This window comes from Lathamus discolor, chromosome 2, assembly GCF_037157495.1.
Source record: "Lathamus discolor isolate bLatDis1 chromosome 2, bLatDis1.hap1, whole genome shotgun sequence".
In the NCBI taxonomy this organism is placed as follows: Eukaryota; Metazoa; Chordata; class Aves; order Psittaciformes; family Psittacidae; genus Lathamus; species Lathamus discolor.
Genome location: NC_088885.1, coordinates 125,403,936 through 125,425,860, shown reverse-complemented (window position 1 = coordinate 125,425,860; position 21,925 = coordinate 125,403,936). Strand labels below are relative to the sequence as shown.

At 36.3% G+C, this 21,925-nt stretch overlaps 1 protein-coding gene across 1 annotated transcript in view; it reads right to left on the bottom strand.

Moving 5' to 3' along the window:
• C2H8orf34 (chromosome 2 C8orf34 homolog) overlaps positions 1-21,925 on the bottom strand; it is a 154,560-nt gene that overhangs the window by 108,526 nt on the left and 24,109 nt on the right. The window contains exons 2-4 of the mRNA XM_065668407.1: positions 13,847-13,994; positions 12,761-12,892; positions 5,564-5,692 (exon numbers count right to left, since the gene is read on the bottom strand). Of these exons, the coding sequence (XP_065524479.1) occupies positions 5,564-5,692; positions 12,761-12,892; positions 13,847-13,994 (409 nt within the window). The remainder of the gene's footprint in view (positions 1-5,563; positions 5,693-12,760; positions 12,893-13,846; positions 13,995-21,925) is intronic.

Here is a 21,925-nt window from a genome sequence, read left to right as displayed (position 1 = left end):
ATCATTATTTTGTATTATTACTCACACAACACACTAAAAGCAAACGGATTTTATGAGCAAAGACAGTATCGGATAACAGCTGCAGTACTGAGATAAAATTATCTTCCTTAAAGGTTTGATTGAGCTTATCTAAAAATGTCGATCTCAAAATAAATCACAAACATTGATCTCACACAAGAATAACATATTTTAAAGTTCAGCCTGAACAGAAGAAATGAAAAATACAGAATACTGATGACTAGCTTCACAGTTCAATTCGTAGAACACATTTAGGGCTAGATGCTCAACTGATCACGGATAAGTAATTTTTACAGACTGAAGAAGTCCTTTTTACAGACTAAAGTCTATTTCACATCAACTGCGTATGACTGAAAAATAAACAACAAAAAATTCTAAAGTATTATGTCTTAAAACAATGCCACTCTTGCGGTGATAAATAAAGTCTAGTAACATGTCATGCAGGTGTGCATTTGCAGTCACATCATCGTCGTCAGAAATGTCAGGTTTCAAACGGAAAATTCAGAGGTGTCTGATGAATGTTATGGCATTCCATTCACATGCACTTTCCATAACTACAACATAAATCATTAATAGTTTCCTATAGCATAGGAGGTTCTAAATGAAACCCCATTCTAATGTGTTTCAGACTGCCAAATGTACAGAAATAGTCCATGATATAGATAATAAACTTCTGACATCACATTCACAGGTTCATCCACAAAACATGATTTTAGTGGCTTATTAACAGATTCTGATCTTCTTCAGAGCTAGTTCTACCCTTATTGTTATGAGATTTTTACTCCTGTTGTTTATCTTCTTCCCCATAAAAGATAAACAATACGTAAGATTTACGTTTCACTATTTTAACTTTCTCTTAAAGGGGTAAGATCATGGTTGTCTTTCTTAAGCTATGCAAAAACATAACTGTTTCTAACGTTATGAGAAATAACTTTGAGATACTCCAGAAGGACTCAGAGATCTTTTTGTTCTTCTTGATCAAGAGCCATGGATATAGGCGTGGACAACCAGCTCTAGGTGGCCCATTGGATGAGATGACCTCTACAAGTCCATGCCAACTTCAACTATTCTGTGATTCTATTATTTTTTATGGTCCTCAGCAATATTTCCTTCTAGACCACAGATGGCTTTCTTCTTTACTGATTATTTATTGACTGATTACTCCTCTTCCATATGAAGAAACAAACGACCACTTTTTTCTTACTGGTCATAGATAGATACCATTCTTTCTGGGATTTCCTCAAAGCAACTGACTTGGATTGGTTACCTTATAGCTTTGGTTAATGCTAACTTAGCATTTCTGACCTTACAAGGTCAACTGGATTCAAAATATGATAAATTTGTTTCTCCCCCTCAGATCTGTAGTAGATACCTGGCCTTAACAAGGATTCAAACATGACTAACAAAATGTTGGTTATCTCTGTTGAAAGGCTAGATGCAACTATGAAAAAGTACCTCTCCCTTAGTAGAACACATTATGTGTCTTCAAATGCTATTACCATGTATAAATTGCAACATCCAATACACACACTTTTTTAATATGCACTCTAATCCTTAACTGTTTATATAGAAGATGTACAGCTGTTGACAAAGCAGGCAGGCTTCACACCTATTTTGCAGTATGTTCTTGCTGTTTTAGTGCCCATTTTTCCTACTCAAAACACTTAGAATTCACTGTTTTCCATCTCTTATCTATTTTTCTATCCTTAGAAGATGGGAGGTGAAGACAGGTATACTCGAGAGCAAGATCCTTTGCTATACAGGATATTTTAACTTTTTTTAAAACACACCCAGACCAAAAGGGTAAACACAAATGCATACACCTGAAACAGCATCGGACTCTTCTTACTTACGATTAGCTGAGGAAGAGGGATGATAGCAATAAAGATGAGAGGCCTTGCAACCAAAGAAAACAAAACATGTACAAGGAAATGCAGTATATCCCTGTATTTTGCTTCATAAATCAAAATCTCCCCTAAATCATTGCCTTGATAGCTCAAAATCCACTTCCATGATGCACAGCTGATTGGAGAAGCAAGCAAAACCCAGCTTTCCCACATGGGTAGGCCTCTGGAAAATAGTATACTTAAATCACCAATCTCCAATGCATGTAGACCACAATTATGGCAATACCATTCTCCAGTCTTTCAAAACTGCAAAGATACTTTTAACATTGAGTGTGAAGTCACTTTTGGTTTCTCAGATCTACTGCAGCATAGAATTACGTATTGTGTTGATGGGGCTTGGGAGGAGGGCTCCAAATATAAGGAAGGTCAGTTCTGAGCACTAGGAGGACTGAACACAGGAGAGACCAGACATGCAAGTGCTTCAGCCTCATCTTCCAAACCTAACTAGAAATTCTAACTTTGTGTGAAGTACACAGGTTTGTCTCAAAGCAGGTATCTAGACTGTACAATGAATGAAGCAATAGAAACTAGAATTTAATCCACAGGCTGTGTCAGCTGCATAGCAGCAGTTAAATCCTGGAAGCTCACAATGAGATCCAAATCTTATCTTTTAAAATGCCATGCCACTTTGAACCAACTTAGTATTAAATGTACTATTAGACCCACAGATTTCACAGAAGTGCTTGTAGAAGCAAAAGCACCAACTAGCCTGCCCAAAATAGGCATTAACACAGGAGAAAGTAGCTACGGGACCTTGCCATGGCTTTATAAAATTTACCACATGGCATGTTTGTTTGGATACCACACAGATGTGTTTCACGTGTCTTATACTTTTAAGGTTCCAGATATGTCTATTCATTGAAACCCTCTAAGTGCAGTCCATATTCTACCTTTGGGAAAACAATAAATCCACATTTATTTTCAAAATGATCTTTTGGTTTTTTTCAAACTTATCACATTCTTTATTTTGAATTTTTGCATCATCCTAATATGTAAAAAATCTCAGCACAGAAGAGGTTTATTTCCTGAAATGATCTGAAAATCAAAAGTACAAAAACTGAAAACAAGGACATACAGTTTGGAATCAAATTGATGCAGGTGTTTAAATGACACAATCAAAAAGGCTGAAGTCCAAAATGAGCAACTACTGTCAAAGAAAAGAAAAGAACCAAAAAAAAACCCCAAACAAAACTCACACAATAAGAGATACTATAAATACACTAGGAAAGGGGAGAAAGTAAAATACAGAACTACTATATCAAAGAGAAGGAAAGCAAATAACAAAGAAATCCCAGTATTCGATACTTTCACTGCTTCAATATTTAAAACAAAATTAATTGTGGCTAGATGCTTAATGCTATTGATTTTAAGAGGAAAAACTGCAAGCAAGATGACAGAAAGCTGAAAGATATTCTGATGACTTAGATATATTTAAGTTGGCGGAATCTTGTGAAATTCACTCTAGAGCATTTCAGTGCTCTTTAAGAAGAAACCTCTAATCCATTAGCAACCGTCATTCAGGAATGGAGAGGACAGAAAAGGGTGAATATTTTTCTGCAGAAAGAAAAAGGGAAGATGTGGGAACTACTAACCAGCAAGCCTAAATCTGACAGCAGCCAGAATATTTGACAAAATTATTAAATAAACAATTTATCAACCTTTAATGGATAGGAAAGGTGATAAGAACCAGCTGACAAGAATTTATCATGAAAGAATCGTATCAAATAATAAGACTTATTGCTTTCCCAACTGGGAAACTTGCTTAGTGGATAAGAGAAGGAAGTAGATGTAAAGTACTTCAGCTATAGTAAGACTTTGTTTACTGTCCTAGATGATACTCCAGTAAACAAATTAGGGACTATTCCAGGTGAAATCACTGCAAGCTAGATAAACATCTGGTGGGTAAAAAAATGCACTTACTGAGTAGCTTTCAAGGGCTGGCTGTCAGATCTGAAATGGAATCATGAAGAGGTCTGACAATATTTCCGTTAATGATCTGGATGAAGAAATAGAGAGCATATTCATGAAAGTGAACTTAGTATCAGGCTGCAAGCGATTTAAAGCACTCTGGGGGACAGGATTAAAATTCTATATTACGCAGCTAAATCATCAGAAAACACCAAATACTAACAAGGAATTGTGAAGAATGTTTCATTTCTGAAATAACTCTATGACTCCAACAACTCTGACCAGGTACATTCACCTCTGGTCTAATGTAGGACTCAGAAGAGCTGCAGTGTTTTGTACTCCAGTTAGAAAGCTCTGTGGTAAAGAGAGGTACAGGATGCTGCAAACTATATTTTAGGTATAAAGAAGACAGAGCTCAGAGGAACCTACATAATAACTGTGAGGAAGGACAAAGATGTAGGATTGAAGAGTGGATTTAGCTCTTTAGTAATGAATTTGCACATCTGATTGGTTTGTATCTCCAGACAGTGAAAATAACCCTTTCTGAAACTGAAAAAAGTTGTTTCTGCATCTGTGTTAAGCTTGCTAACAAGTCTCTAAAGGAGAATGGCTTGAAAATGACGATTGCACCCATCACAGTAACACAGTCAGGCAATAGCGGAGCTGCAAATCAGAGACCCTAATTGGAGAGCCATAGACCAATTTACTAGAAATACATTTGAAAAGAGTCCTGTAATGTATACTACAATAATTGATAGAAATATGAAAATTGCTCAGAATATAATCGTTGTGATCAACCTAAAACATTTGAGAGAGAGGGAATCTGGACAAACTAGTTTGGTATATTTGACACAATTTGGAAAAATTATGAAACTCAAAATCCTCCACAGAACATTCTTTATTCAGCTCTGTTTCTGACCCCACCACATGCAATTTCTCCAGTGAATCAAGAAGTGACATGGATAAAATTTAATGAGAGGAGAAAGAAAATATTTCTCTTTCAAGTGTTTCCCACACCACCTGGTTTTCATGTACCATGACAGAGAATACTTGTCATATTCTGATAATTAGCAGTCTTTGCTCCCACCAATGTACTTCAGAATTCTCTTCTACAAGAAAAAAAAAAAATAAAAAAGAAAAGCTATCAAGCTATTCCTCATCATATCCAGTAATTCTCAGGGCTACTCCTTACATTAGTACACTATTATTAAACGCGGCTCATGTTTGACCATGTCTTTTAAAGGATAATACTTGGGTTTTGTTAGGAATTAATTGGCTACTATGTTTTTCAGTATTTATTTGAGATGCGTTAAAATATTTGAATTGCTTTTGACATTGGAAGAAATTAACTGGGGTCAAGGATACAAAATACCTAATTGTTTTTCAATGACAGGTCTGACCTCCATGAATGAGGTTAAGGTTTCACAAAGGTTAATCCAATCTAACTGCTACCACCCAAGAAGCAGTCTCACTGCTGCACGTTCCAGCTTTTTCATCAAGTCAGCCTCTTGCGTTGACCTCTTTATGAGCTAACTCATATCACTAAACTAGCAGAAAACTAATGTAACAAGAAAGGATGTGCAGGGGAAGCAGTTTCAGTTAGCAGAAGAATGTAACTAATGATGTCAATGAACTTGGTCTTCATTGAACAAAAGACCACCTTCTTGACACATCGTTCCAAATTACAATTCAGGCTGCATGGTTACATTAAGAAACTAAAATCAACTTACTGTGAGACAGATTCTCAAGGGCTTTTCCAAGTTTTTTGCTCTCTTGAAGAATATGATTTAGTTCATCAAAATCATGGTTCTCCGGTTTTGTCCTCCAATCCCATTTAGGATGATCTATTGACCTTGGCACTAAATATACACAGATATATAGATGAAGTTTAGATTTGGTAGTTCAGACTCCTACAGTAGAAAAAAAGCTGCACAATGAGTTCACAAGCTCAAGCACCTTGAGTGATAATTACTTTACCCTATTTTAACAGCTGGAAATATTTTCCTTGGTCAATGTGAAGTAAAAATGAAAACACCTAGAAATAAATGCATACTTGGGATGATTCTTGTGACTGAATACATTGGTAAAGAGGAATAATTAATATTAGCAACTAAGATAAAAATAATGCTGTCACATAAAAATATAATACAATTACTGCATATGAAGGTACTTCATTTACATCAAAATAGAATTGTGTGTCCTAGAGGCCAATAAGGAAGAACGTCAAAATGAAAATGAGCAATGGGTACTTTTGGCTTTGCTAGTCATTTTATTGGAAAAAAAAAAAAAAAGCTTTTAAAACAACATTTATACATATTTTAAAAAAAAAATCATAAAGTGCAGGTAACATTTCATAAAAACAGTGAAACAAAACATGACCCCACTGTTTATGCTGTACAGCTTTATTCCAATAATTAAACAAACTCAATCTTTGGGAAGGAAAAAGAGCAATCCTGAGCCTACAGACTCCAATTCATTATCTATTACCAAAACCTTTGATTTAATTTTAAAATGATAGTTTCTCAACTACTGAGCCAACTTTACTTGCAATGTCAGCAAAGAACAGGAGTTTCTGAGACCCACAATGAACATAGCTGCACTAACAAATGTGAACATTTTGAACAATTTGTAGAAATGAAAACAAAAGTGATGCTGTCTCTGGAACTGATATTTAACAAGTTCTTTTTGCCAGTGTTCTGAACGAAGCGATCCACTGCCTCCACCATCAAATGTGATTAATTGCTGGGTTGTCTCCAAACACAGCACTACCACTCTGAGAATGGTACATTCTAGTGTGAAGATGATGATGCCTAGTCCACATTTCTAACAGAAGGGATCAGTTGCATTTATCAATGGTTGCTAACTACCCACTTAAAAATAAGTTCAAAAACAAAGCCTATAGTCTGTAATATGCTCTGGCCAGTTCTGAAACATTTATTTACAATGTTGACAGCTACCAACGAATTTATGCTTACAAAATTCAGTTTCATTAAATGCTAAGAAGGAAATGCAGACTCCTATAGATCATGAAAAAAAACAAGTGGTATCTTAGGATCATTTGGGATTTCAGAATGCCTATTTATGATGGTATGCAGAAATTATGCTCAGACTTCTCGAGTTCTAATAGCTGTTGTAAAATGTGTTAAAAAACTATCCCTATTGAAATTTGCCTTATTACTGACTGCCCTCTGCTTGAATATAGAATCTGCTTCACTTTGGATCAACTCCACAGGGAAGGTTGAAGTTAAGTCAACAGCCACCTTTTCCACGTAAAGAAAAGGGACAGTGGTATGTTTAAGTCCTTCTGTCACAAAGAATGCAATTCCATCTCCTACGGACATAAACCAAGCCATCTTCAAACCAGACATGTACAGAGAGTTCAACAATTCAGAGTATATTTTGATCTGCAACACCCAGTCAGGAACCTAAGCTAGTATTAGGGAAGTTAATACATTAGACTGTAAGTACAGACATTCTCCAAGACAGAAGACAAAGGAAACATTGAAAAGGACCTACAGAGATAAGAGCAGGAAGAGACACAGGAAGCCTCAATAAGGAGAGGGGAAAAGGGGGCCAAGTTGAAGTGTCAGAGGCCGATTCTGCTTTGTGTTCAAAAAAGACAAGTCATGTATTTCTTTCTGAGAACAATGGAAATAATGAGCTATGGTGGTTCCTAGGGAACAGACACAGGCCTTGAGTGTATGACTAGCCTCTATTCAGATTGACAGCTTGCAACTTTGGTTGATACTTTTAAATGCCAACAATTTAATTTATAATTCCCTGGTTTAGAAACCGCTATGTTCATTAATAGTTATCTAAATTTTGGTGTGACCAAAAATTGCCTCAATTCATAGACCCTAGCACAATTAACTTAATTAGCACAATTTTAGTTTTTCTCATCCTTTTTCTTATTTAGAGAAAACAAAATGTTCTGTCAATTACTTTTTGCTAAACTTTTACTAACTGTAAATATATAAATATTTGGTAAAGTAGAAAAGAAATTCTATAACGAAATCTCTCTGGTTTTGATCACCTTTGTTTTATATTGAGATCACACGCTCCTTTACTGCCTGCTTTTCCAGACACCTCACCTTCTCCCTTCAGTGTACCAACACTGTATGTTCTATACCATCTCTCACTCTAGGCTACTAGCAGTTCGACAGACTTTTCTTTCCATATTTATATTGAACTCACCACACCACAGAATTCTTACAGTACCAACAAAATACAGGCAGTAATTTAATACAGTAAAACCATGTAGAAAGATGACAATACCTTAGAGGTTCTGAAACCTTCCAGAAACTTTCCAGTTTCAGAAACCTTCAACAAGCTGGAATTTGATAACATGACAATTTGAAACAAACCACTTTTTTCAAAACTCCAAAGGACAGAATTTTTTAGAAACAATATGATTTTGAACTTTGTCATGGGACAGAAGCTGAATGAAGCAAAGCTCTACTCAACAGCTGCAAAGCTTCCAGAGTAAGCAACAGTCAAGTATACGAAACAATCTGCATCAGGAAAATGAAAGTATCAAGACTTGGAAAATAAGGAAGTGTGCTCAAGAGACAATTGTCTGATCCCTAGTTTCAGAGAAATGTCACACAAACACAGGAAGCTTGGACTGCATCTCACTAGTAGGATGGTGGGAAACCAGTCAAAAACATGGTGGAAATTTGCTCTGCATGCTGATACTATAGTCAGTGTTTCAGCAAACCATTTTGTACTTCAGTGAAAATATATCGAAACAGATGTGCTGCCATGGAACATTTCTAAGTTTCAATAGAATTTGTTTGAACAATGATTATGGCTCATTCTGTTGAACTAAAACTGAGTGGGAAGTTAAGCAGAATTAGAACTGAAATGTTTATTACTGCTAGAGAAGACATAGTTCTTCTTACTTAACTATTTTACCAACTAATGAATGGATACTAAAACCAAAGTCTACTTCATTACACCATGTGTCATGTGTCTGTCCTTTCACAGTATAAACTTGTATATTCCCAACTACAAGATCAACAAGCACTGGTCATTTTCAAGTGTATGGTTTTGTGTGACACATGCAGAACTGGGTAAAGACTGTATGACCCTTCCTTGAGATATTTCGAAATACATTATTATCTTCTCTATGTATGAAGTCCAACATATATAATTTCCAATACACGTGTCACTACACATTTAGTAAAATCCTCTCATAATTTTCTGACCTTCCTTTATTATGCTCACTCAACTCCTCAGAGTCATCGTATCAGTAATTTTAAATCCCCCATCACATTACCTGCCTCAATCTCATCTCTGTTATTTGATTTATAAAACATTTCCTTTGAAATTATTTGCTTACAATTATAAAGATTTATTATCTCTACATCATAGCATTTGTATATGAGACTTTCCCATCTCATCTTAGAAGACTGTAAAGACATGCTTTCCAGTATTTCTGATGCCCTGGTGGTGCATCATCCCCCAGATGCACATCAGATACATTCACATGTGTTATGAATTCTGCCACAAATCAACAGACCTTTAATTTCTACTGGATGACAGTACAAGATTAGTACTATTTTCATCTGAAAATACATTTATTTTTAAGATGTTTTGCAAACAGAATCACACCAGTTGCTCATTAAATCCTACACTTCATTAATACATTTGTATGACCATTTTACATCTCAAAAAACAAAAACAGGTGTGTTGTTATTGAGCATAAAATTACTCACGCACTTAAATCCTACAATAACATTCAGATTGGAGTTCTTTGATAACACAGCCAAACTGGTCTACACAGTACCAGGATATTAAAAGGGTAAGAGAATAATGGTCTAAAGTCCTAGACTGACCAAGGACAGTTAGAAATACACAACATTGTAATTGTAAATGAGGTACAGTCAGAATGATGAAATGAAGCAGAATGAAAGAATGATCTGTGATCTAATTTAATATGGAAGTGATGAGGAGATTAACTACTTTGCCTAGAAGTAGCTAGCTGGAAAGCAGTCTCTTTCACAAACTATTCAGAAACTTTCGAATTCATTCTTCTTCAAATACAGAATGTGATCATATATATATATATATATATATATATATGCACAAACACACACACACACACACTAGGAGCCCTAGATTCAAGCCTCTTCTTTGCCATATAACAGCAGCAGCTTCTGTTTAATTTTGGTTTCGCATACACCAAACAAGTGGTCAGATCTCTTGGATACCAGGGTTTCTTGTCTGTGTGTCATTTCAGGTGTGACTGAGATTGGTCTTACCTGCAAACATCAGAGAACATTCTACCTCATCATCCAGGACATAAAGACTTTTAAATGGCATTGGTCTCAGTATCAGCCCCTTAGGCATGCCACCAGTGATAGGCCTTTTTACTGAACTTTGCACTGACAGCCACAATCCCTTGAATTAAACAGTTGAGTCAACTTTCCACATATCCTGTGTTCACTTAGCCAGGCCATATCTTACCAGTTGAGTGATAAGAATACTGTGAGAGATTGACCAAGGTTTTGCTAAAGTCAAGATATTAAACATCCACTACTCTGATTACAGGACCAATTATTTCATCTAAGGGGGCAATCAGGTTGATCTAATCAAAAGTGTATGTTTTCATAAATCCACGCTTGCTGTTCCCAATCATACTTCCCTCCTTGCTGTAGCTGGGAGCACCTTCCAGGAAAATTTGCTCAGTAACCCTCCCAGAGAGTAAGTTTAGGCTGATCAGCCTGTAGTCCCCAGAGACTCCTTCTTGTGCTTGCTCAAGAGCAAAGTGATGTTTAGTCATGAGGAACTCCTACAATCATCATGATGTTTTAGTGATAATAAAATGGCCTTACAATGGCATTAGTCTCCTCTCTCAGCATGCTCAGAATAAATCACATATAGTGCCATGTATTTATGTATGTCCAACTGCCTTAAGCACACCCTAATTATATCTTTCTCTGTTGTGGGTAAAGCTGCACTCCCACAAACTCTGCTGCTAGTCTTAGGGACTTGGGTGGCTTAAGAACAAGCCTTACCAACTGAAAAGCATTATTACATGCCCTTCAGGCCACAAGGGCAGATCCTTGAGTCCATCTTTATACACCAAATATATTCTGGATGTATAAATTATTTCCTTCCTTGATATGTGACCTGATAGAGTGCCCAGCCTCCTCTTTGTCCTTCTGCTGAGACAACCTAAGGACTAACAAGCAAGAAACCTGTAGTAGGCACACAAATGAAGGGAGTGACACGATGTCACACCACTACGTAGGATGAAGACTGAGAACTTGAGATCTATAGGAGATGGCACGGAAGTTACTTTATGCTTAACACAGAGTTTGAAGTGCAAGCACACGAAGGGTGGACAAGAACACAGTATGATGACAGGAACAGCTCACAACACCTTTGGCCACTGTTTCTAACAGTTTATGTCCATAAATTGCTGTTATCCAGAAAAGACTATTAGCTTAAACTCAGATTATGAGTGACTATGACCACTTCTCCCGATATCCCTATTTACTCTTGAAAGTTAACCAAAATCTACATGCTTCTTTTGGACTAATATAAAAATTAATGTGCCCATAGAGAGGTATAGAATCATAGAATGGTTAGGGTTGGAAGGGACCTGAAAAGATCATCTAGTTCTAAAGTCCCTGCCATGGCCAAGGACACCTCCTACTAGACTATGTTGCCAAAGGCCCTGTCCAGGCTGGCCTTGAACACTGCCAGGGATTTGAGTGTTTCTGAAGCAAGGAATGTGCTTCCTGAAGAAGAAACAGAGACACATGCTCCATTTTCAGAATAAATAATCCATAAATTTGTGCTACTGGACACATCTATCTGTACAGCTACTTTTTACTTGTTACAATTCTTTATTCTACCAAAAATGTATCACACAAGACTGTCAATAACCCAAAAGCACAGTGTCCCTATTGCATAGATCTATCATGATTTACTTTAACCACTGCTGAGCTATATTTTGACCTACTGAGGCCACTGGGAGATTTTTCTTTGACTCCACTGAAATCTAGACATCCCCATCTTGCTTTCAGAGGAAAGACAGCAAGCCTTCTATTGTAGCAAACTATAAATCTCTGTTCTCATCTGGTTGACCTAATCACACCCTGAGTTATTGCAAAGATTCAGCTACTCTAAAAATTTCAAAAAGCTACAATAGCCAACTGAAGAAAATATAATTTTGCAATTTATTTTGGAGAAGATACCTTGTATACACACTTGGGTGTGTACCTATACATGTATATTCATATAGATCAAAGAAATATTTATTTGTGTAAAAATACCATTAAACATCAAGCTTAAAAATTAAATTTCTTCTACAGCCAGTACACAGGAAGCACTGTATTTCATTAAGGCTTGCTACCTCTATTTTTATTACTTTTATTTTACAGGTCATTGACAATATTCTCTTCAGTCACCCTATTTCTATTTTGCCTTTTCTTTCAGTGTACATTTAGATTCCTTCAGCAACCCTCAGAGCTGTACACCTGTTCTGCTGACTCTGCCCCCATATCTTGAACAGTATCTGTTCATAATTCATGGCTTTGCATTGCCTGACCTGCTGAAAAAACTTGTCTTTTAGGACCAATATCAACAGAACAGATTTTACATATGCAAAAAGGCAGTGAAAACAGAACATGAAATCATAATTGGTATCTGAATATAAAACTGTGCATGACACCCAGATATGCTTCTGTTTTTTATCTATCTGTCTAAAATTCTATTTTATCTATAGATGACAACATAGGGTATTAAATAGTCATAATGGAAGTGAAAGTAAATCAAGAACCAAATTCTTCTAACATATGTATCTAGCCATTTGAACTGCTCATAGTTTGCTTTCAATTTTAATCCTAAATCATCAGAAAAACATACTATGGGTTTGGAAATATGTAGGAATTAATAATGTACTGAAGCTTTCTTACATGACTTGGACTCCGGTGATGGTGGAGAAATGTTGGACACGGCAAGGTCACTCTTTGACTTTTTAGGTTTTTTTGCATTTACCTGCCAAGGTTTATCATAGCTTCTAAAATCTCTCCTTGTTGCTTTATTTTCTGTCAAAAGAATAAAATCAGGCAATTATAACATTGTAGGGTCATTTTTCAAAGACTTGATAAACGATTACTCCAGAAAAAAAAAAGAAGACCTAACAGTCCAAACTAAAGTCTGCTCTTCTTTTTCTCTCCTATTTCTGATTTATATGAAATTTCATATATTTCTCAAATTTCCTAAGTATGAAAACTTAGAAATTCATTAATATGTTTTTCATTAAAAACATGTTATTTTTTGTTATGAAAATGTCCTTAAACTCCACTTATTCTCTTACATGTTTGATTTCCTGTGCTTAAAACTTTACATTTTAAGTAAAAAGTAAATTTGCAGGTAACTAACATTTTGACTATCAGCAAGTATTTATATTTTAAATATAAACTGAATTCTAAAAGTAGCTTGACACAGAATATCAAAGCTAAAATTTCTACTTTAGATTCAGAGCAGGTATTATTTCAGAAATGTTTTTAATGATTCTGAAGATCTGCTATCATAAATTATTCACACTGGAGTTCATAAAGTAGTAATAGCATTCTTTATTAAGTGTTGGAAAGATGGGTTGTTAAAAATGTGTATTATTAAAGAAAATACCTCAATAGAGGCTAATCTCAAACTAAAGTACACCACAGGAAGGTAAAGGAAAACAAAACAAAGAGAAGGGAAAGCAAAGAGGATAGCACGGAAATCAAGGGACCTTTATATGTACCTTTCTTTTTATTGAGACTGTGATTGTTTCCACTCTGTAACTCCAACTCATGCTCACATATGTACATAGGCTAAGCTTAGAGGCAACAATATATATCCAATTCAGTATCTAGTGTGCAGACAGGATTTACTGTGCATGCTCAAAACCACAGAGTAGTACTCATTCAGTAGGTAAACATGTATCCAGGAAATCATGGACAAAAGTGTGGGAAGATTATACTGGTGACCAGCCCTTTCCAGCATACAGAACATACCTGATGTTTCACTCTCTGCCCAAAGGGCAGCAGAGCCAGACAAGGTCCTCTGAAGCTGATTGCGGTTCCCCTGTTTCGATTGAAGATGATCAATTAGAAATGGGATTGGCTGGTCAGGTGTTTCTGTTATCAGCTTGGTCATCAATTCCTTCAGAAAATTAAAACAAAACAAAAAATTAGTGGGATATTGCACCCAAACTAATCTAGTATTTACCAAATGTAAAGGAGCATTTATAAAGGAAAAGCCTGTTTTCAACTTTGAAGAAAACAGCCAGAAACATCTATCTCCTCAAACTACTACTAGCTTTGCCCTATGAAGTGTTCATGCCTGAAATGTTCTTAACCCACAGAGTCATGCATCCACTGGAATTTAGGTCAAACAACCCAATTTCTACTACCTGCTCAAATTTACCCCAAATTATTTGAATACTTAAGAGACAGTATACCCACTAAATGTGAGTAACTGCATGTAGGATTATTATCATAACAAGACAAGTTATCTTTGTCCACTCCAAGCTTTTCCATTCTTTTTATTCAAGTAGTAGTATAAACAATTGGGTATAAGTGAAAATGAGACAGAAACAAGCTTTCTATTTCAGAAAGAGAAATTTAACTTCTGAGAATAAAAAGGAGAAAACATGCCCAATCTCATGTCTTGTGAAGCCGTTATCATCCCTGATGTGATTTTTGATAACTATCTACAGGGAACCAAAAAAAAAAAAAAAGGCCTTGGTTTGGAAATGGAACTCCACAGGAAGAAATTAATCTAGTTACTAATCTTAGAAACGGCAAAGCTATGGAGTCTAACTTCATTGAGACTGTCTCTCACCAAGGTAGGAGAAACCCTCTGACATACATCATACAAGAAAAATCCAGAAACTGGAGAAACTCATAGTTTAGTTGCTTGGCAACACTCTAACAGCAAACCTTTCTTTTTCCCTCTGCCAAAATGCAGAATTTGTGACAAGTGGAAAGATGTAATCTTGTGCTTCTGATAGACCAGAATAGCTGTAGGAATTCCACTGCAGAGAATTCTCCTACCAAAGGAAAAGTGTCAATCTGTAATAGCTGACTTGTAATTGAAATAATTTCTCTGAATCGTGGTTTGAAAATCATTTTTCTCTCTTAGATTAAAAAATTAATAGCATCAATGCATGTATCTCAGTTATCATCCTGTTTTTATTACAGACATGCACAGGTGACAATCTATTAATAATACGTTACAAAATTAATGCAGCAATAAAAAAGGTAGTACAGAGATGTAAATTTTCAGAGTGCTTGTATCAGTGTAAGGCAAATGATACTTGACTGTTGATCATTAACTTGCTTGTCACAAGAAAAAAAGGTCTTTAATTAACAGAAATAGACCTAATAAAATAAAACTGATTAGATGATCTGTTACTTTATTCTGAGACATAGTAACAAAACTAAAGGACATAACTGCACGAAGTACAAAAAAAAAAGTGCTATTCCGAGGTGATGTGAAATTAGTTCCTATTCAAAAGGACCACTTTTTATCTACTGTTAATATATTGACAATAAGGCCTGAGTGATCTGTATTGTCTCAGAGCATAATCACTTCTGTTCTGTGAGAGTAATTAGAAAAGATGAAAGAACTATAGATACAGGCTACTTTTATCTCTCTGGAGTAACAAATCAGTCGTACTGATCCTGTGCACCTAAGCTAAAAAAAGAAATAACATTGTTCGAATCATCATGAACTGAAAATACTATGCGGTTAAAAAAATAAAAATACTACTTATTTGTTTAATAAGCCTCAAACTGACTTGCCTCAAGCACTTTCAGAGATGGCATTAAAAGTAAATACAGCTTTAAGTCAACACTAAGATGACACAGATTGCAAAGCCTGCCACATAAGAAAGACATAGCTCTTTCCTAAGAGTATTCTGTTGCAAAAGGGGAGTGAAGAAGCTCTTATGGATTTGCTCAAGCCATTCCAAGCAAGGTGTGAAAGTGGTCTCCAACTTACCACTCTGCAGGATGTGCAAAGAACACCTCCACCCCAAGCAGCAATAACAACACCAGTGTTAACAATTTCAGATGTACACTCTGTAAATCCACATTCGCATGCGGGAGGTGTTACCTGCTTCCACATCTTTCTGCTACACACACAGTCAGAAGTAGGATCACAACTCCATGATTCTCACTGCCTTTGCCCTCCTACCAAATTCTGCCATCCAAAGGACTTAACTCCATCTGCTCAGCCCTTTACATATGCTCTTCAAGCTCATGCTTCCTTTGAGACTCTTGTCATCCCAGCAAACTGGCAACTACAAGGAAATAGGTTTTCTGCCTCCCATGGGGTGGAGGAGTTGGAGGGGCAAGAGAAGCAAAAAAAACTCCAACAAACCATAAAAAAGGGCAAAAAAACTTCACATAGGTAGTAACTGTTCTGCCTCCCATGGGGTGGAGGAGTTGGAGGGGCAAGAGAAGCAAAAAAAACTCCAAAAAACCATAAAAAAGGGCAAAAAAACTTCACATAGGTAGTAACTGTACTTAGTGGGCTCTCAGCTCATTTTTTTTTTAGGTAGAAACAGAAACTTCACTGAACAGATATTACAGATTAGGAATGCCTGTTAGGCGGGTTCTCTCATCATTAGGAAAACCTGTTGGGGTGTTCTCATCGTAGCACCTAGTAAAACTATCGTAGACTTCTGATGAAATTAGCCAAAGTTTATTTAATGCTCTCGTCTGTTACTCAGATGACATCTTAATAGACAGCAGGAATAACATACTACATGGTACTCTACATATACTTCCACAACTTTGAAATGTTTAAAAAAGAATTACAAAAGTGAAGGTATTAAATAAGAAAAACTTAAATGTACAATAACTTACAAAAATAAAACTTCTTGTTGGTTAGCAACAGCCTGATCTGACTCACAATGTGCTAAGTAGGCAAGGTTTCACAAGAAAAAGAAAAGGAAAAGACCAGCTAGTCTCAATGAAGCCGCCTCTGCATTAACAGCAGAATAAAAATGGCACAAGATCATTGAAAATGAAATTCATTTCTTGATGAAAAATTCAACAGATAAATTTCAACTATGCATGTAAACAGAAATGCAAGACACATGTCTCAAAAATATCAATTGTACTTTTTGCCTTTCCAGGTCAAGTTTCTAAGTTTTCTACTTGTTCACAATTTCACCTAATCCAAATAAGAAAAATTAAAAAGTTTGCCTACCTTTATAAGATGTTCTGCACAGTATGCATTATAAGAACAAATAAAAAATCATGGCAGACTGAGTCTCCATGCTGCCAGATGAATTGTTTACTACCTGTAATCTCTCCTCCTTTCTTCTTTCCACGGCTGTGTATGAATTCCTTCTACTCTATGTCCCTTTGTCTTTTCTATCAGTGGAACTGCCCTGCTTTCCATCTGTGTATGAAGTGAAGAAGCCTGTTCAGATGTCAGTAGCTATTAATTCCCTTTGCACACATGAGACACACTGCTGCACAGAAAAGGGGTGAAACAGACCTTCTATGATTACTATAAACTGGAGCACTTGTTCAAATACATTCATTTCAGCTGTTTCCCCCACTGTTTTGCCCCAAATTAGGTTCTGCCCTGACCAAATGAGAAAGAACAGGCAAGAAAGGTGATACAAGCTCCAGAAACACTGGCAGTTATCTCCTCCAATGATTTTACCTTGCAGTGTGCAAACCAAAAATGAAACCAGTTATTTCTACTTTCTTCTGTAATGGTATCTTCATATGCTTTAGCATTTACTAGTTTTATTAAACTATGCAAGATAAACTAGTACAAGAAAATGTGAAAGGCTGATCTGTGGATATTTCCAAAAGAGAGATTAACGCACATATTAACAAAGCTCTTGAAAATTGCTCTTGCAAAAGATCTTGGGGGAGAAAAGAAAAGCACTAAAAAACAACAAGAACAAAAAAAACCACACAAAAAAAAATCAAACACCAACCACACTCCCAACAAAACCCAAACCAAAAGCCACAACAGGTCTAGTGACTTAATATATTAATTCTTTCACTATTGCGCTATCCTGAGGTCCTCTATTAGTTATTCAATGCAGGCTCAAATTTCAATTTCCTTGTGACTGTCCATGCATTTAATACAAATGAAACAGTCTTCACAGTCTATTAATCCTAGGCCCAATTACAAGAAAGCTCTAATTAGCTATGTCTAAGCGTACCTACCAGGTTATTAAGTTAATTAAGAGACATTCTATCTTGCCCTGTAATTGATAACAGTAACTACACAACAATTACAGGCTTTGTTTTCAACTATATAGACTTCTACAGACAATGGCAGAGCACGCACAGATTTTGGCAGTATTATGCCCTGATTTCGTGGTTTAAATTAGATGTTTAAAGCAGGCAGAATGAATGGCCCTGAGAAGATGTCAGTCTCTTACACCTGACCAAACAGACTAGGTGGCTTAGCTTAAATTACATTTTGATGGGATACAGCTCCAAATTCAGACAATTAAATGCAGCAGTCTTCATACCAATGTCAATGGCGCTCTCATCAACAAAGAAGTCAAGGAAGCCTAGAGAGCTCCAAGTTGACTAGCCAGTGTATGTCCACTTGGGATATCTAAGGATATCCACTTAGGTCACTGACTGTATTGCGTATATATCCACTGACTGCAGCGGAGTTTGGACACTTAGAAGACAGGAAGACATCTACATTTAGCTTTGCTAATCACTTCATACAGGCTGTAGGTTAACAAGGAAGATACAAAGTCAAGTGAAAACCTGTAGAAGGAAAAAGTAAGTTTCATAAACTTTTGATTTGGATTGACACTTTTTTCTTTAGAATGCCTTTCTGCTTTTTTGCAGTTATAAAGTAATGAAATTAAAAAAAAAATCTTACTGGCTAAAATAAAAATCTGCAATTCTTATATGAGAGCAGAAAGGTAAAAGCCACTGCTTCTACCACCAAAGCTAATTTTTTATGGAAATAAAGGAAAAATACTAACAACCTTCTTTCAGAGAATAGTTAGGCTTTACATATTGAAAAAAATCAAAATTAAAAGAAGAAAATCACATTATAGACAATAATCAGATTGGATCTCCAAATATTTTAAGTGTTCATGACAATAATCAGATTGGATCTCCAAATACTGTAAGTGTTCATGAAATTATCACCTTGTTCCCTATGAAATAAATTACTTAACACAGCAAATTTCCACATAAATGCAATTTGCATGCCTGCACCATACTAGTTGCTTCAAACTAACCAAGATAGAAAAAACAGTTAAGGGCAAACCTCTATAAGATTAGTAGTCCTACTTATCTTGTTTATGAAAATACTCAGACTTTTACCTGGAACTGACTAATAAATTTTCAACCAACCCTTTCTTTGATCAAAGCGTCAACACTACGAACTCCTGCCATTTCAGCTAGCTGTGCAGCTAAATTTAAAATCAAAAACTGCAGTACACAGCATGGAACACAGCCCACAAAGAAATTCCTTTAGATGAACAACTAAAGAGAAAAGTACAAAGCTGATATGGTGACCCTCACATTATGGTGCAAACAGATTTCCCCTAAAAGTGGCACTGGTAGGGAGAACTACAATATGGACTACAAGCACAGGTAGCATTTTCATACTCTGACTACTATAATTGAAAATCTCAAACTGCTTTTTTTTTTTCACATCCCAGATGAAGATGATAACTCTGATATGCAAAACTAGCAAACTTTCGGTTTATACAATAACAATAGTAAGAGGGAGTCTGAAAACAAACATTGAATAGCTAACAGTCCTTGTTAAATGTCCATCTATTAAACATCTGTACCAATTCAATAACAGGAGACTAATTTGGGGGCTATGTTATTAACCATATACTTTGGGAGATTCTGGAAAGCAGTATGGAACAACATATTCTTTCCACTACAAACCTTTTGCAAAATCATATAATCAGTTCCGTGACTTGGATGAACTAGTACTATCTGATATAAATCTAAATCATGTATGCAACAGTTCACAAAATATGCATCACTGATCTTACTTAGTGATCTGGAAACAAAAATCTTTTGCATAGATGAGGTCTGGTGGAGAATTATGAAGTTTCCCCAAGCAAGCTCATGATATTTTACAAAACTCCATCATGCACATCATATTATGTAATATCTACCTGAACCTCTTGTTGTATTTTTTCACTTACATATTCTTTGAGGGGTTTCCTTCTCTTATTTTTGATATTTCAAATATCATTTTCCCAAATGTATTATATGATTTCTTAGTTCATAAAGTAGCTGCAAACACCTCTGCTCTTTGGCTTTGTTACAGAAAGATTTCCTTTCTCACATTCAATCTCTTCAGACAAGAAAGCTGTCAAAAGAGAGACTGCTGGTACTAGGTTACTCTAAAACATTAATTACTTCTCAGTACAAGAACAAAAGGTTAAAGACATGCTGTCAGATATGCCAAGCATGTCAACAGTTATCACACTTTCTCTGATGGCTTCCAAATCACAAAGATTTTCTGTGATAGCTTACACTTTTTCAGCAGTTCTGTGTCTCTGCACAACAATCTCACATGTGTGGAATTATGTCTTCCATATCATTATCTGAACTTGACAAGGATTTATCAAACAAGGGTAGTTTGTGTTATAGCAGAAACACTGTAAGATTTCCCTAAAATGTAATTCAGGAATCTCCTTCAGCTTCCACCCACTCTATCAACCAGTGGATATTCTACCCTGAAGGCAGGGCACTTCACAGTTCAACAAAGAGAAAATGAAAACTACTGTTTTTCTGAAAGGTCTATAGGATTTCCATCAAAAGGAATATTCACAGATAAAGTCTAGGAAAGAGTATTAAAACCTGGATTGATTTCATTAAATTACAGCCATAAACCAACACTGACTGCACATCACTGCCTTTCCTAAAAGCTAACTTAGGTGTTGATCCTTCTCTGATCAGCTGAAGTAATTCTTCCGATTTCAAGGTCTAAGGTGGAGCCACTTGTTCTCTGTGTTCAAAGTTCATTACCACAACTATTAAAAAAAAATCACATCATATTTTCAGTTTAAACTTCACTGACCTCGCTTCTACCTACCTGGCACCTTTTTAATTTTTTCACTTTTTTTCCCCCTGAGGAAGGGTGGCATTATGAACTAAAGCAGTTGGTATTTTTGTGGCTGCCTCTGGTGAGTTGCCAGCAGCTAAGTACCCAACATCTGGGGGAAGAATGGGAAGAGAGCAAAACCAAGAAAAACTCATGATCAAGATAAAGACAGTTTAATAACCAAACAGAAGAGAAAACAAAAAAACCAAACAAGTGATGGCAAGGCAATTCCTCACCACCTCCCACTGTGCAGCCAGTCCTCAACCAATGGCTACTTCAGAACATTTAGCCTTCAGATTTATTGCTGAGCATGACATTGTACGGCAAGAAGTACGTTTTTGCTCAGGTTGGGTCAGCTGTGTCCCTTTCCAGACTCTTGCCCACCCCCAGCCTGATGGCTGGTGGGCAGAGTGAGAAACAGAGAAAGCCCTGACCCTGTGCAAGCACTGCTCAGCTATAGCTGTAACTAGGGTATCAACACTGTTTTGTCAAAAATCTGAAACAGCACCATATGGGCTGCTATGAAGAAAACCAGCTTCATCCCAGCCAGACCCAGTACAGCATTACTATAGTAATGGTTATTGAGGGCTTATGAGGGACGATCAGAAGGAGAAGGCTGTACATGAAAAAACACAATTGGTATATTAAGGGATTGAGTCAGCAAAGCACTTAAACTTAGGTATTTTTTATGCATTAGAATCACACGACTGCCTGAAACCATGTTAAAACCAGCAAAGAACAGTCCTGGCTATAGTGCAGAAGCAACATACCCTCATTCTCCTGCTTGCTTCAGTGCACTGGTAGCTAGAAGGAGTATGCTGGGGTTCGTTCCACCAACAGTGGCATGGCCTCAAAGAAAGGACTGCCAGAACAATTTTGACAGCAAACTCTTCAGAGCCGTAAGTTTGATAGTCTGATGCTGTGCTCCTCTCTCCTCCATTTCATATGGCCACTACTACTTTTCTATTGTACACATAAAGCATATACAAGTGATTAAAAAGACTATTTTT